This window comes from Phascolarctos cinereus, unplaced genomic scaffold, assembly GCF_003287225.1.
Source record: "Phascolarctos cinereus isolate Bilbo 61053 unplaced genomic scaffold, phaCin_HiC Scaffold_726;HRSCAF=1367, whole genome shotgun sequence".
Classification (NCBI taxonomy): domain Eukaryota; kingdom Metazoa; phylum Chordata; class Mammalia; order Diprotodontia; family Phascolarctidae; genus Phascolarctos; species Phascolarctos cinereus.
Window position 1 is genome coordinate 103,376,877 of NW_027556098.1, and position 15,819 is coordinate 103,392,695.

General features: G+C 37.5%; 1 protein-coding gene across 1 annotated transcript in view; it reads right to left on the reverse strand.

The window, feature by feature from the left end:
- Window positions 1–15,819, reverse strand: part of CFAP44 (cilia and flagella associated protein 44) — a 142,243-nt gene that overhangs the window by 75,987 nt on the left and 50,437 nt on the right. The window contains exons 8-11 of the mRNA XM_021007126.2: window positions 11,585–11,749; window positions 7,781–7,936; window positions 6,515–6,562; window positions 5,533–5,632 (exon numbers count right to left, since the gene is read on the reverse strand). Of these exons, the coding sequence (XP_020862785.1) occupies window positions 5,533–5,632; window positions 6,515–6,562; window positions 7,781–7,936; window positions 11,585–11,749 (469 nt within the window). The remainder of the gene's footprint in view (window positions 1–5,532; window positions 5,633–6,514; window positions 6,563–7,780; window positions 7,937–11,584; window positions 11,750–15,819) is intronic.

The window sequence follows — 15,819 nt, forward strand, 5'->3', positions numbered from 1 at the left end:
AACACCTGATAGTTGGTGCTTTCTCCTTCCTGGTGCTCTCTTGTACTTTGTGTCTGGGACATTTGTAACTATTGCTCATGGCCTGGTTCCAGCCCACCTCAGCCTTTGTGGTGAGTAAAGGAGAAAATGACTGAGGAAACAAAGATTCTATCATCCAAGCATATTGATTTATTAAGCAATGCATGCCAATTACCTAACAAAATGGGACCCCAAATACAAGAGGAGAAAGACATTTATACATTAAAAACAATTAATCAAATGAGACCAAATTAACAAAAGGAAAGAATACAACATTAGGTAATCTGATTTCTAATTAGATGAAAGATTAGGGACTTTCCAAGTTGGGAGAGAGAGAACGAACAGGTGCAATTCCCTGAATTTAGAAAAAGAGATATCCCACTCCCCCCAAACGTCTGTAAACAATCAAAGGAACATAGAAACAATAAATAATTGGTCAGCATGGGGCCAGTTTTCGTATAAGACATATGGGTTGCTTGAAATGTGCAATTAAGGGAAAACTCCTTATACCAATATCTAAATATGACCAGGTTTCTGGTCAGCGTAACCTCAGTCCTTGGTTAAGGGTCTCTAAGCATCAGGGAGAAGTGGTCCAATTTCCCAGCCATGCAGGGCTAGGTTCAAACAATGCAATAAGGTTTTCTTCCAATTCCCACACTTGAATAAAGTTTTCTCACAAGAAATAAATTGCAGTAGATCCATAACTGAGCAGAAAGGGAACTGAACTAGCTCCAGGATTGAGTCACGAGATGGAGTCACAGTGGTTTCTTTGCTGTCCTCGTCCCCTCACTTCCTGCACCTTTCAAATCCTTCAAAGCCCTCTCTCTGCCAAACCTCCTAATGGATATGAAGTCAGAAGACTGGGATTTTGATCCCATATCTCCTCTGTATTACCTGAGAGACAATGAGTAAACTGTGTCGCGTCTCTTAGCATCCACTTCCTCATCTGTAGACTTTTTTTTTTAAGTGAGGCAATTGGGGTGAAGTGACTCGCCCAGAGTCACACAGCTAGTGAGTGCTATGTGTCTGAGGCCGGATTTGAACTCAGGTCCTCCTGACTCCAGGGCCGGTGCTCTATCCACTGCGCCACCGAGCTGCTCCCATTGGTAGACTTTTGATACCTATTAGACATTTTGAACTGAATATCCAAAACTCAATGCATCCAAAACAGATCTCACTCTCTTTCTTGAAAAAACTACGCCTCTTCTGAACTGTTTCCATCAAGGGCAACATCTTCTCTCCAGCCAGGTTCTCAAACTCAGAACCATTCCTGACTCCCCACTTACCCTCAGTCCGCATTTCCAATCGCCAAATCTTGTTGAGCCCGCCTCCATAACATTTCTTGCTTCTGTCTCCTTCTCTAAACTCATATGACCAACCTGCTCATTCAGGCCCGCATCACAGCTTGCCTCAGGTTTGGAAAGAGTTTCCTGGGGCAGCTAGGGGGCACAGTAGATAGAACACTGGCCCTGAAGTCAAGTAGACCTGAGTTCATGGCTTTGAAGTCAGGAGGACCTGAGTTCAAATCTGGCCTCAGACACTTGACACTTACTAGCTGTGTGACCCTGAGCAAGTCACTTAACCCCAACTGCCTCACCAAAAATAAGAAAAAAGGAAGGCCTGAGTTCAAATCCAGCCTCAGACACTTACTAGCTGCATGACCCTGGGCAAGTTATTTAACCCCTATTGCCTCCAAAAAAAAAAAGAAAAAAACAACAGCCAAAAAACAACTCATCTCCTACCTCAAGCTTCTCCTATCTCCAATCCATTCTCCACACAGTTGCCAAAGTGATATTTCCAAAGTCTGACCCTTGCTCAAGATGGTCCTGTGGCTCTCTATGGCCTCTAGATTCCCATAGAAACTCCTGTTTAGCACTAAACTCCCATAGAAACTCCTGTTTAGCTAAATTCTGTTTAGCACTCAAAGCCCTTACAATTTGGTTCCAAACCATCTTCCATTTGCATTTGCAACCTGTCTTTATTGCATTTCATCCCCCCTTTAATGTTCTCTTTGGTCTAATCAAGCTGGCCTTCTTCCTGGTCCTCAAACATGGTATCTACTTCTGGTCTCTATGCCTTTTTCCAGGCTGTCCCCCATTTCTGGAATGCACTCCCTCCTCATCTTCGATAGAATCTCTACCTTCTTTCCAAGTTCAGGTCAACAGCCATATCCTCCAACCTAGCTGCTACTGCCTGGGCTCTGAAATCCCCTTGTATGCATTTGGCATATATTTATATGTGAACATATCAATTCTCCTTGTGTTTGGGAAATAATCAGTTCCTGGAAGACAGGGGCCATTTTATTTTGGTCTTTGCATCCCAAATAACATAGTGCCTGGCACAGATTACTATGTGTTGATTGAGTTTAACTTCTTTCAAAAACCAAAGCTGTTGGGAGGCGGAGCCAAGATGGCGGCGTGAAAGCAGTGACTTGCTTGAGCTCTCCCCCAAACCCCTCCAAATACTCATAAAAAATGGCTCTAAACAAATTCTGAAGCAGCAGAACCCACAAAAAGACAGAGTGAAACAAATTTCCAGCCCAAGACAACCTGGATGATTGATCAGAAAGGTGTATCGCTCCAGGCTGGAAGTGCAGCATGGCACAGGCCGCAGCAAACCTGGAGCAGGCCTCAGAGGACTGAATCTTGGGCAGCTGTGGAGGTTTCCAGACTCCTCAATCCACCAATGCCAAAGACAACTTAGAAGGTCAGTGGGAAAAGTCTGTTTCTGCAGTGCTGAGAGAGGAGCGTGGGGTCTCAGTTCCATTCCCCGAGAGCGTGGCCCTGGGGGAGGCAGCTGCTTCCCGAGGTTCTGGCCCACAGACTGAGGGGGAATCCAGTGGCTGATCAGAGAGGGATTGCAGGGATCTCTTTGCCAGTGCTGAGGCAGGAATCTCTTGCTTTGCCCATGTGTGGATCTGGGTCACAGTTCTGGGCTGCGGTGCTGGGGTGAGGAGGAGCGCTGGCTTGGTGGAGCTTGTAGTGGCTATGAAGAGGAACCCCTCCTCACAGTTACAGAACAGAAAGGAGTACTTGTGGTCACAGGCCAGGAAAGGAGTAAACACCTTGCCCCTTATCATACCACCTTGGTAGAACTGAAAATTTACAGGTCCCTACAAGTATCTCTGAAAACAGCTGTACAAACCCCCCAAAGCTTGGGACAGTACATTCTCCACACTGGAAACAGACCCTTACCTTAACAAAGAGTTTAAAACTCAAGTAATTGGCCGGGATCATGAGCAAGCAGCACAAAAAGAGTCAGACTATATTATCTTACTTTGGTGAAAAAGAAGATCAAAATATACAACCAGAAGAAGACAACAAAGTCAAAGCTCCTACATCCAAAGCCTCCAAGAAAAATATGAATCAGTCCCAGGCCTTGGAAGAGCTCAAAAGGGATTTTGAGAAGCAAGTAAGGGAAGTAGAGGAAAAACTGGAAAGAAAAGTGAGAGTGATACAAGAAAATCATGAAAAACAAGTCAACAGCTTGCTAAAGGAGACCCAAAAAAATACTGAAGAAAATAACACCTTAAAAAACAGCCTAACCCAAATGGCAAAAGAGGTCCAAAAAGCCAATGAGGAGAAAAATGCCCTAAAAAGCAAAATTGGCCAAATGGAAAAGGAAGTCCAAAAGCTTACTGAAGAAAATACTTCCTTAAAAATTAGAATAGAGCAATTGGAAGACAGTGACTTTATGAGAAATCAAGACACTGTAAAACAAATCCAAAAGAATGAAAAATTAGAAAACAATGTGAAATATCTCATTGGAAAAACAACTGACCTGGAAAATAGATCCAGGAGAGAGAATTTAAAAATTATTGGACTATCTGAAAGCCATGATCAAAAAAAGAGCCTAGACATCATCTTTCAAGAAATTATCAAGGAAAACTGCCCTGATATAGTAGAACCAGAGGGCAAAATAGAAATTGAAAGGAGCCACAGATCTCCTCCTGAAAGAGATCCCCAAAGGAAAACTCCTAGGAATATTGTAGCCAAATTCCAGAGTTCCCAGGTCAAGGAGAAAATATTACAAGCTGCCAGAAGGAAACAATTCAAGTACTGTGGAAACACAATCAGGATAACACAAGATTTAGCAGCTTCTACATTAAAGGACCGCAGGGCATGGAATATAATATTCCGGAGGGCAAAGGAGATAGGATTACAACCAAGAATCACCTACCCAGCAAAACTGAGTATAATCCTTCAGGGGAAAAAATGGTCATTCAGTGAAATAGAGGACTTTCAAGCATTCCTGATGAAAAGACCAGAGCTGAATAGAAAATTTGACTTTCAAATATAGGACTCAAGTGGAACATGAAGAGGTAAACAGGAAAGAGAAATCATAAGAGACTTATTAAGATTGAACTGTTTACATTCCTGCATGGAAAGATGATATTTATAACTCATGAGACCTTTGTCAGTATTAGGGTAGTTGGAGGGAAAAAAATTATATAGATAGATAGATAGAGGGCACAGGGTGAGTTGAAGATTAAGGGTCATATCTGGAGAATAAAATTAAGGAATGAGGGAGGATTATACTCAGAGAAGAAGAAAGGGAGAGGTAGAATGGGGTAAATTATCTCACAAAAAAAACAGAAAAGAAAAGTCTCTTACAGTGGAGGGGAAACTGGGGAAGGTGAGAGGGAATGAGTGAATCTTATTCTCATAGGATTTGGCTTAAGGAGGGAATAACATACACATTCAATTGGGTATGGAAATCTGTCTTACCCTACAGGAAAATAGGGGGAGAAGGGGACAAGAGAGCAGGGGGATGATAGAGAGGAGGGCAGATTGGGAAAGGGTATAATCAGAAGGAAATACTTCTGAGGAGGGACAGGGTCAAAAGAAAGAATAGAATAAATGAGAGGGCAGGATAGGATTAAGGGAAATAGAGTTAGTTTTTCACAACATGTCTACTATGGAAGTGTTTTGCATAACTGCACATGTACAACCTATATTGAGTTGCTTGCCTTTTCAATGAGGGTGGGTGGGGAGGGAGGAAGAGAGAAAATTTGAAACCTAAAGTTTTACAAACATATGTTTAAAAAAAAGTTTTCACATGCTACTGGGAAATAAGAAATACAGGAAATGGGGTACAGAAGTCTATCCTACTCTATCGGAAAATAGAAGGGGAAAGGGATAAGAGAGGTGGGGGGAGAGATAGAAGAGAGGACAGACTAGGGGAAGGGATATTCAGAATGCATGCCATCTTGGGGTGGGGGGAGTGGAAGTGAATGTTGAAAACTAAAAATAAATAAATTTATATTAAAAAAATTAATTAAAAAAAAAGGAAAAAGAAAACTGAATAAAAAAATTTTTTTAATTAAAAAAACCAAAGCTGTTGAATTCTAGATTTCAAGCAATCTCTGCAATTCTCTTTACCTCCACTAGATGCAATATAATCAGTGACTAGCTCATGAACATTTTCTATAAATTGTAGTGTTTTTTTTTCCAGAAAAATAATCAGATTTGGTTTTTTTTAACAACTTTGATAGGAAAGAATAGTCATACATACAGTCATGGGAAGTAGTGGCCATGAGATAGGTGAATGGAGAGACAGCCATGGCAGTGATAGGTCCGGTGTGGAAAGAAAACAGGCATTTTGGATCTTGGGTCTAAAGAACAGAACAGAAATAATCCCTTCTAGAACTGAAAGCTCGGTTAATAAGGAATTAAAGGCCAGTTTGAACGCTTAGATGTACCATTACATATAAAAAGTCAATTTAGTACTGGCTTTGGAATCAGAGGAACAGAGATCTTTAACTTTTACAACTTGTATGATCTGAGGCAAGCCATTTAACATCTCTGTGTGCCTCAGTTTCCTCATCTGTAAAATGGAGGAGGGGAGAAGTTAGACTAGATGTCCTCTGAAACTTCTTTCATATTTTACATAGACGATTTTATGAAATATTTGTAATCTTAAAAACAATTAGCTCACCCCATTTTCCTGCTAAAATTACATTCTGCTCAATAAAATCATGGGGTTCCTACTGTTACTTCAATATTTAAGAATTTAGATGTTACCTTTCCAAAAACTTCCAGGATAAAAAACAAAAGTGAAAAACAAATATCAGAATGTAAGACATTTTCCTCTGATGGAAAATTGTAATTTTTCCCCTACAAACACAAAATTTAAAAAATTAAGGATTGAAAATAATAAAAAATAAATGAACAATCATTTCTTTAAATGATATATTCCATGAGAGTATAGCTATATCATCTGAAGATGTAAAATATACTAATGCTGTAAATTGCCAGGTAAAATGAAAAGTTGTTATTAAAATTTAAATTGGGTGGGACTTCACAGAATCTCATGTGCAAACACATTTTTGATATATGAGGAAATTTCTGGTGGGTTCTGGGAACACCATTACCAGCACATAAAGAATTGCCATCTAATACCTCACAAAAACAAATAATAGCTTTTCTTTAAAAAAAAATCATAATCCTAGCAGTTAGTTATGAGAAGAACAAATAATCAAAGGAAGAAAACTTACTATGTTTGAAAAACTAAGGTCCAGCTTCCATATAGCACCATTTGCATCCTAAAGAAATAGAGCAAAATATTCTTCAGATATTTCTAACAATTTGACTTTTTAATTAAACCTTCTCAAAAGATTTTAATGAATTTAGTTAATGTAAAGAGCTTTAAAGTAAAAAGTATTTCCACCACACTCTATAAATGATACCAATAGTGTATCACTGAATGCTTATATAATTAGTTAGCTGTTTACAATTTGTTTGAAACTTTGATCAAAGCAATTTCCATTCAACTCTCCAAATGAAAATGAGAATCGATGACTATTAACTGGGTGGGAAACAAAACAGTCTGGGTAATACCTATAAACATGGAATGGAATAAAGTCATTCTGCTGGACTACTCAGTTTGCTGTGAAGGAAAATGTAAGGCAATAAAAACAGAACTGTAGGAACCCATTGATAAAGTATCCATACGTGCCTCCATAGCCACAATGAATGTCCACACACAGGGAATTCCACTATGCTTCCATGGTTATTTCAAGGTTACCTTCAATTCATTCAATTCAGTTTCACAAAGTTAGTGAATATGGTCTCATTTAGATTTCTGACATAGAGAATAACTGCTAGTTTTGTCTTTAAATCCCAAAAGCATTAATTAGACGCTCAAAATGTTATCTATCTTAAAGCCAATCTATGGCTAGGGATCTTTGTTATGCAACCCAGTTTTTAGAGTCTTCCTAGAGGCCAGGCTGGCAAGTATTGTTCCAACAGGTGACAGAACTCATTCTGTGTTTATAGAAAATCCTTATTACAGGAAGCAAGATGGTGCAGTGGATAGAACACCAGACCCAGAGTCAGAAAGACCTAAGTTGAAATCCAGCTTCAGATGCTTACTATTGTGTGACCATGGGCAGGTCACTGAACCACTGACTCAGTCTTCGTCATCTGTAAAATAGGAATAATAATAGCACCTGCCTCAAAGAATCATTGTGAAGATCAAATGAGATGATATTTTGAAAGTGTTTAACAAACCTTAAAGTGCTATATATGTTCTAGTTATCATCATTATTAGGACAATCTTAGCTGAATGGACTCCTGATGCTAACCCCAGCCAATCAAGAAAGAAAATGCCTAGGGAGATTCCCCACTCAGGGCAAATGAAATATTTTAACATAGCAAACATAGCAAAGGAATATATAACACACAATGATTCCACAAACGAGTGGCTACCTAATACAAACACCTAATACATGCAAAAGTCTAGGGAGGCAAATGAATCTTACCTGAGCAAACCAGATAGAATTCCCAGGTTTAAATATTTTCACCATTGAGTAGAGTTTGACATTCTTGCCTACTTGCATTTCATTAATAGGCTCCATCTCTATCATTTCAGACTCATCGACAGCATCAGCAGTATCTATTGTCTCAAAATCCCATATCTTTGCAGAATTAAAAGTAGGAGAAAAGAGGGAGTGTTTTAATGTATTAGAATAATTTCTATATATTAACATAGGAAAAGACAATCTTAACTTTCTTTAAAGTCTGTAAAGCAGAGATAGGTATAAACTGTCTGAACTTTTTTTTTATTGTTTTGCTTTATTGCAGTGAGTCTGTGCTCCAAAATTCAACTGGAAAGAGAATCTTTGCAGTTCACAATTTTGAAAATATGTTGTGCCTAGTATTGATCTATGTTTCTCTCTATAGCTTTTTCTTTGATCTGCCTTTTTGCTTCTCCAGGGTATATCAGGCAGAAAGCCTCTAATAGATGCTGTCTCTTGTTAATACCTTGTAATTCAAGTCTCTGAGCAATCTCTTTTCCCTTGCAGCTACAATCTCTGATTAACTTCTTTTTCAATCAAATTCTTGATTAATTTTTTCAATCAAATTCTATTTTCTTAATTGAACAGAATTCCATTTTCTTTCCTTCCTACTTCCATCCCACTGGGGGGAAAAAAGAAGCAAAATAAAATCTTGTAGCTAATATGCATTGTCAAGTAAAATAATTTCTTCCTCTGGCCATGTTCAAAAGATATGTCTCATTCTGCACCCCAAGTTCATCACCTCTCTTTCAGGAGTTGGATAGCATGCTTCATTGTCAGTCTCTGGAATCAGGAATTCACTAGGTTTTGAATCTCTGGGATCATTAAAATTCTGATGATTAAGGTTGATCAGAATTCTTACAGCTTTCAAAGTTGTTTATTTTTAGGGTGTTGTCACTCTGAAAACTCTATAAGTTGTTCTTCTGGTTCTTCTCATTTCATTCTTTATCAGTTCATATAAATTTTCATAATTGCTCATCATTATAATATTGATGTCATAGTATAAATTGTTCCTCGGGTTCTGCTCCCTTCACTCTCTGCATCAGTTCATACATTTTTGCATGTCTCTTGGAAATCATCTTTTTTCTTTATTTCTTGTGACACAATACAATTCTATTGTATTCATATGCCACAATTTGTTCAGCCATTCCCCAAATTATGGACACGGATCCCAGAGAAGCCGGCTTAGGACTGTAATAAGTGGTTGCCTTGGCCATAGCCTAATCTGAGCTGTAAGGTGGAGGCTCAATATTACAAAGGAGGGAACGTAGTAATTGGGCTCCAGTTTTTTGCCACCACACACACAAAAAAGTTGCTATGAATATTTTTAGGCATATAGGACTTTTTCCTCTTTCTTTGACTCTTTGGTGATAGAGTCCTAGCAGTGGTATAGCTGGGTCAAAGGCCATGTACTGTTTAGTTACTTTTTATGTATAATTCCAAATGGCCTTCCAGAATGCTTAGAGACTCATTGACACCTTCACAAAAAAGTGCATGTATTTTCCCACAGCTCCTCCAACACTTATCTTATTTCTTTTATGTCACCTTTGCCAACCTGATGAATATGAGGTAGAACCTCAGACTGTCTTTAATACATATATTTGGAGAATTTTTTTCTATGACTTTAGATAGCCTGGAGAACTATCTATCCATATCCTTAAACCATTTATTTAATTGAGGAATATGTCTCATAAGTTTGAGTCCTTTCCTTATATATCTTGGAAATAAGACCTTTATCATAGAAACTTGCTGCAAAGATTTGTTCCCATTTAATTGTTTTTCTTCTAATCTTAGCTTTATTGGATCTGTTTATGCAAAAACTTTTTAAGTTTATGTAATCAAAACAAAATTATCCATTTTATTTTTTGTGATCCTCTCTACTCCTTTTCTTCTATAGGAAGTTTTTCCTTGTTTCTCTAACTTGTTTATGATGTGACCTTTTATATCTAGGCCACATCTCCATTTGGAGGTTCTCTTGGCATAAAGTGTAAGGTACTGGTTTAAACTTAATTTCTTCCATACTGTTTTCCAGTTTTCCCAGATTTTAATCAAATTGTGAATCCTTATCCCAGTAGCTGCTGTCTTTGTGTTTTCAAATACCAGGCTACTAGATAGATTTTCTTCTATGTATTATATGACTTATCTATTCCACTGATTAAACCTCTTATTTTTTAATTAGTACCCAAATGTTTTGAGAATTACTGCTTTGTAGTATAGCTTGAGATCTGCTATTGCTAGCCATGTTCCTCTTGTTCCTGCTTTTTTTTACATTATTTCCCTTGAGATTCTTCATTTTTTGTGCCTCTATATGAATTGTGTTATTATTTTTTCTAGTTCTATAAAGCAATTCATTAAATAAGTAATATTGCCATTCTTATTATGTTAATTATGCCTATTCATGTGCTATTAATATTTCTCCAATTATTTAGGTTTGTCTTGATTTCCACAAACTGTTTTTTGTAGTAATGTATATCTTGGCAAGTAAACTCCCAAGTATTTTACATATTCTTTGGTTATTTTAGCCGGAATTTCTCTTGCTATCTCTCTTTCCTGGGTTTTCTTGATATTATACAGAAATGCTGGTGAATTTTGCTGAAGTCATTGTTTCGATTACTTTTAGTTGAATTACCGTTAGTCCTTTGGGTCCTTTAAGTATACTATCATTATATCATCTGCAAAAGTGATCATTTTATTTCTTTTTTACCAATGTTTATTCCCTCAGTTCCTTTTTTTGTGTTTTATTGCTATACCTAGAATTTCTAATACTATGTCAAATAGAAGTGGTGACCTACTGCTGGAAGTTTCCATGGCTATGAGTGAAAATTCCCTGACACTCTGGCTCCTAGAAAATGAACCTGTCACACTATGGGTAGGTGGCACCATAGTGCACTGAATGCTGGGAATGGAATCAGAAAGCCCTTGTCAATGAATCCAGCCTCAGACAGGAGACACTAGTCACACTAGATGTATGACTCTGGGCAAGTTACTTGGCCTCTGCCTCAGTTTCTTCACCTGTAAAATGGGGATAATAATAGCATCTATCTAGGAGAGCTGATGTGAAGACCAAAGGAAACATTATTTGTAAAGCACTTAGTACAGTGCCTGGCACATGATAGGTGCTATATGAAAGCTATTATTGCTGCTGTTTTGATGGATGAAGCTTTTGTTTACTGCCTTTATCATTTCTATATAGAAGTCTTTAATTTTCTAAGGCTATTGGTTCAACAAAAACATAAAAACCACCAGGAATTGTCTTGGAAATTTTCAGTACTATGATATAGTATAATCAGTTCCTTCTGGCAATTTATATCTCTTGCTATAAGAGGCAATAGGTGACTCCGTGGATAGAGTGCTAGGCCTGGAATCAGGAAGACTCATCTTACTGAGTTCAAATCCAGTCACAGACATTTACTAGCTGGATGACCCTGGGCAAGTCACTTAACCCTGTTTGCCTCCGTTTGCTCATCTGTAAAATGAGCTGAAGAAGGAAATGGCAAACTACTCCAGTATTTCTGCCAATAAAACCCTAAATGGTGTCGTGAAGAGTTGGACACAACTGAAAAACAAGTGAACACGAAACATAAGAATTAAAGAGAGTCTGATCTTATAGCACAATGCCACTCACCCCATTTATAGAACAGCCCTTGAGGGAAATTCAACCTTACTTCCAATTCTATCCACTCTTATTTCCAACCATTAAGAAAGAAATGGATTGCAACATTTAAAAAAGAAAAAAAGGATTCTGTCCAAATCCACAAAGAAACTCACCCTAATGCATCCATCTTCTCCAGCCGTGATGATTTCTCCTTCATCTAGCATTATCTGAGTAATGGGGCCAACATGGCAGGTTCTCCGTGTATGTCGACAAAGCTCTACCTTGATGAGGCCCCCCTCCCAGAGCAGCAAATTGCCCCACTCTGATCCTGAGAGCACCTTTCAGGCATGGAGAGAAGAAATAAACATTCATTACTACATATGTGTGGTAAGAATTATAATTTCTTTCTAAGAAAGTATTGTGCTAATAGGTTATTCCACAAATGATTGGAGTGTTTGGTTGAGCTCCATGTAACCAGTAAAATGCCAACAGTGGTCTTCCACCATATACTCTATGCCATGCTTTAAATCAAGAGTAGGGTCAGAGGACCTCTCACATCTTGCATACCTTCCTATTCTCTTCTAGCAGATCTTCTTTGTGCCAATTCAAATTATTTTTCTAACTTGTTCTATCCAGTCAATCACAGAGCTCTTAGATTCATCCTTTAAAATGTCTTTCATGTCCATATCCTCTTTTCCATTTCCATTGATGTCACCCTAATTCAAGCCCTCATCATCTTATGCCTGTATTGCTTAGAGAGCCTCCTTTCTGACTTCTGACTCTCCTAATTTGAGGGTTCTTAACTTGGGGTCCATGGACCTCTAAGTGGTCTGAGGTTAGATTTCAAGGGGTTAGTGAACTTGGGGGGGCAGGGTGGGGAATAGCATCTTTTTTTTTCACTAACTTCTAACTGAAATTAGCATTTTCTTTGATTATTTAAAAACATTGATGATACCAAAAATACCACGATACCAAAAAAGTTAAGAATCTTTGCTCTGATCCATTCTACATTCAGCCACAGACTAATACCTCATCTGTCACTCCTCTGTTTAAAAACCTATTGAGGTTCTCAACTGTCTACCATATCGAACATAAATTATTCTGCCTAGTTTTCCAAGGCTCTTGATGATTGGGCCCTATTCTAGTTCACCTGAATTATTACTATTTCCTTGCATAAATTATTTGCTCCAATCAAGGTAGTTTCCTCAGTGTTCTCCATACATGTCTAACTACTTCCTTCTGCCATCATACTTCCCCTCTTCTTCTTTCTTCATTTGGAAAGTTCTCTTTTTCTGTCTACCTATTCAAATACTATTGATTCTTGAAGGCCCAGAGCAAGTTCCACTTCCTCCATGAAGTCTCCTCAGACTACTAGAACTTTCATCGTTGCCTTCATTAGATGAATTTCTGCTTCAGCTCTTAGGGACTATACTTGCCATTTTGTTATTTTATTGGAGGAAGAAGAGTTGTACAACTTGTTTTTAAAAAATTTTATCTTTCTGTGGCTAACAAAAAAAGTTAAAAAACAAAAGTACTTAAGTTCAATTTAGTCAATCAAATTTTTAAAATTTGGCTACATTTTTATCATTGGAGAAGTTATAACTTCCTGAAAACTTAAGAGCTAACATCAGAATTTGCAGCTTGATTTTGCAAGGCTGGCATGAGAGATCATTTATTTCCACTCAGGACTGTGCCTACAATTTGAATAACTACCACTATGGTAGTGCCCAGATATGCCTTCCTGTAAGCACAGGAAATTAAAATGTACTATAAGAATAATTTTCCACTGCTACAATATTTCCATTTTTAATATAATTATTTTTAACAAAATTAAAATTGCTAGTTGCTAATTATAAATAGAAATGCACAATTCAGAGCTTCTAATTCATTTTATTTTTTAAAGATCAAAATTCTTTTATTTGATTTTGTATTCTGAACATTAAAAAAAAAGGAAATGAAAATAGCCATAAATGGAGATATATAATGGATTCTTCAGACCATTCAATCTAATGCCTACTTAGGTGCTGGTATTCACTAATTAATTGTTTCATTTGCATTAATCTTGTCCCTCTAACTAGATTTTAAACTAAAAGAGAACAGAGTAAAAACTAAAAATATTTTTAATAACTGTACTCTTTAGATTTTTTTAAATGCATATATGGAAATAGAAGCAAAGGCAAATGATATAGGACAAATACTAAAAATGGCATGGTTTCTTCAGAATGTCATCAGAATAAACAACTTTGAAAGACTTAGGAACTCTGATCAACATAATGAACAACCATGATTCCAGGGCACTCATGAGGAAACATGCCACTCACCTCCTGATAGAGAAGATATGAACTCAAAGTATAGATTGAGACATATTTTTTTGGACATAGCTAAATACCATAGCATGCCTGCTCTGCACTTCTGATATAAGCCTACTCTTTGGCTCTTCTGGATCCTTATGCCTATTAGCAAAGAGAATCTTCTAGGAAACAACCTCTTTACCCTGCTCACAAGAAAACAATTATAGACATCTACATTCAAAACTATCCTTATGCAGGAGATGGGGAAAGTCTCATGGGACCCTCTTACCAGGTCCCCAGCTCTCACCGACCTAGCAATAATACTTTGTAAGTTAATTGATTTGATATAAATGTAATTAAAATATCTGGGCAATATTTTCATTAAAATATGGCAAAATTCATCAGGAAGAATAGGTAAATAAGAATATAATTGTAATGTTGGATTTACCCTACCATACATTAACATATATTAATATGTAAGCATATGTAATAGCATCTGGAAACCAAAGGTTCTAAAAATGCTTATTGTCCAGACTATGATAAATTGTTGGACAGATGTTATACTGATATTGTCCATTAGTATATTTGTCTTAGATAAACACTGTAAAAGAACAATGAACCAGGCTTAGAATTGATCAGGAAGAAGATCAGGCTGTATTGCCTTCAGGAAATTCCTCCCTCAATTTTTAATTCCTCCCTAAAACACAAGCCCATCTTTTTTAAGATCAACACTTATAGAATTATGTTCAAGTCATAGAATATTACAGTCTCTGAAGAACTGAAGTTGAGTATTACCAAAAGGAGAGGAACATGGTGGACTTGAGTTGCCTGGAACACATCATAAAATGAGGAAATCAGGAAGAAGAATCCCTAATGTAGGGGAGACACACTATATAGGTTTAAGAGACAGAGAGAGAGAAAAACAAAGAGGGCCTTCAGCAGAGAAGGATCCTAATTCACGCCCTTTAGTCGCCCCTGGGCAGGAGCAGAGTCTAGGGTGCATCATGAGTGTATGTGGCAAGAAAAGGCAGAGGGAAGGCTGGCTAAGGCAGAACAGCAGAAAGCAAGGAGGAGGAATCAGTGTATAGTTCAATAGAAGTGATACTGCTCTTGAGGAGGAAACAGCAATGACCACGTTAGTGCCCCCTGAATCCTTAAGCTGACTAAACATGGATCCTGTAGGAGGACTAACGATCCTGGAACCTGCCTTGGAGAACAACTGTCAGCTCCCTATGGAAGTAGCTAAAGGTTGGGTCTGTACCCAAGCAAAGAAAGTTGCTTTAATGTCCTGGGTTTGGGGAGTTGCCTACCAACTAGGCAGATTAGGAATTCTCGGCTTATAGGAACCATAAAACACCCAGCCCAAAGGGTGGTTGTTATGATACAATATATGATATGATGTGATATATGATATGTGATATGTAATATATGATGTGCTATGATATATGATATATTAATATAACATATAACTAACTTAATTTATTAATATGATACAATATGATAAATGTGATATAATACAATATATATTTGTTCTTTTCAAATATATATTTGTTTATTTTTCTTTTATAGTTATAAGCAAAAAAAACCTATTACAATTAAACCCTGCTGTTATGATTGATTCTAATGAAATATAGCAGCAAATCCCCATCAGTGAGGGGGACAGTAATCATGAGTATAACTGAATAAGTCCACATACACCACACCTGAGACTGAGGAGAGCCTGCCTCTCCTCAGGGGAGCCAGGGGATAGAGGGAGCTGGGGCATTATCCCCAGAGCACAGTCAGGTGTGGGGTGGTGCCCCCTCATCAACTAATATGATCAGGCACTTGGTCAGCATTGGGCCCCAGGCTAGTAAGAGTCCAACTATTAGAAGACTTTACTTATGACTAATCTGAGGTAACCCAAAAATAGATAAGGTAAACACTATTTAATAAATATTGTTAGGACACTTAGATAATAGTACGGAGGAAAATTACTTTTGATCCACACTTTTCTCCATAAATGAAAATATACTTTATAAGAGTCAAAGAGTTAAACATAAAAAGTCTTTAAAAACTTAGAAAGAAATAAGAAAGAAAAGATATTAATGCATTACTTCAGCTATGGATTACATTTG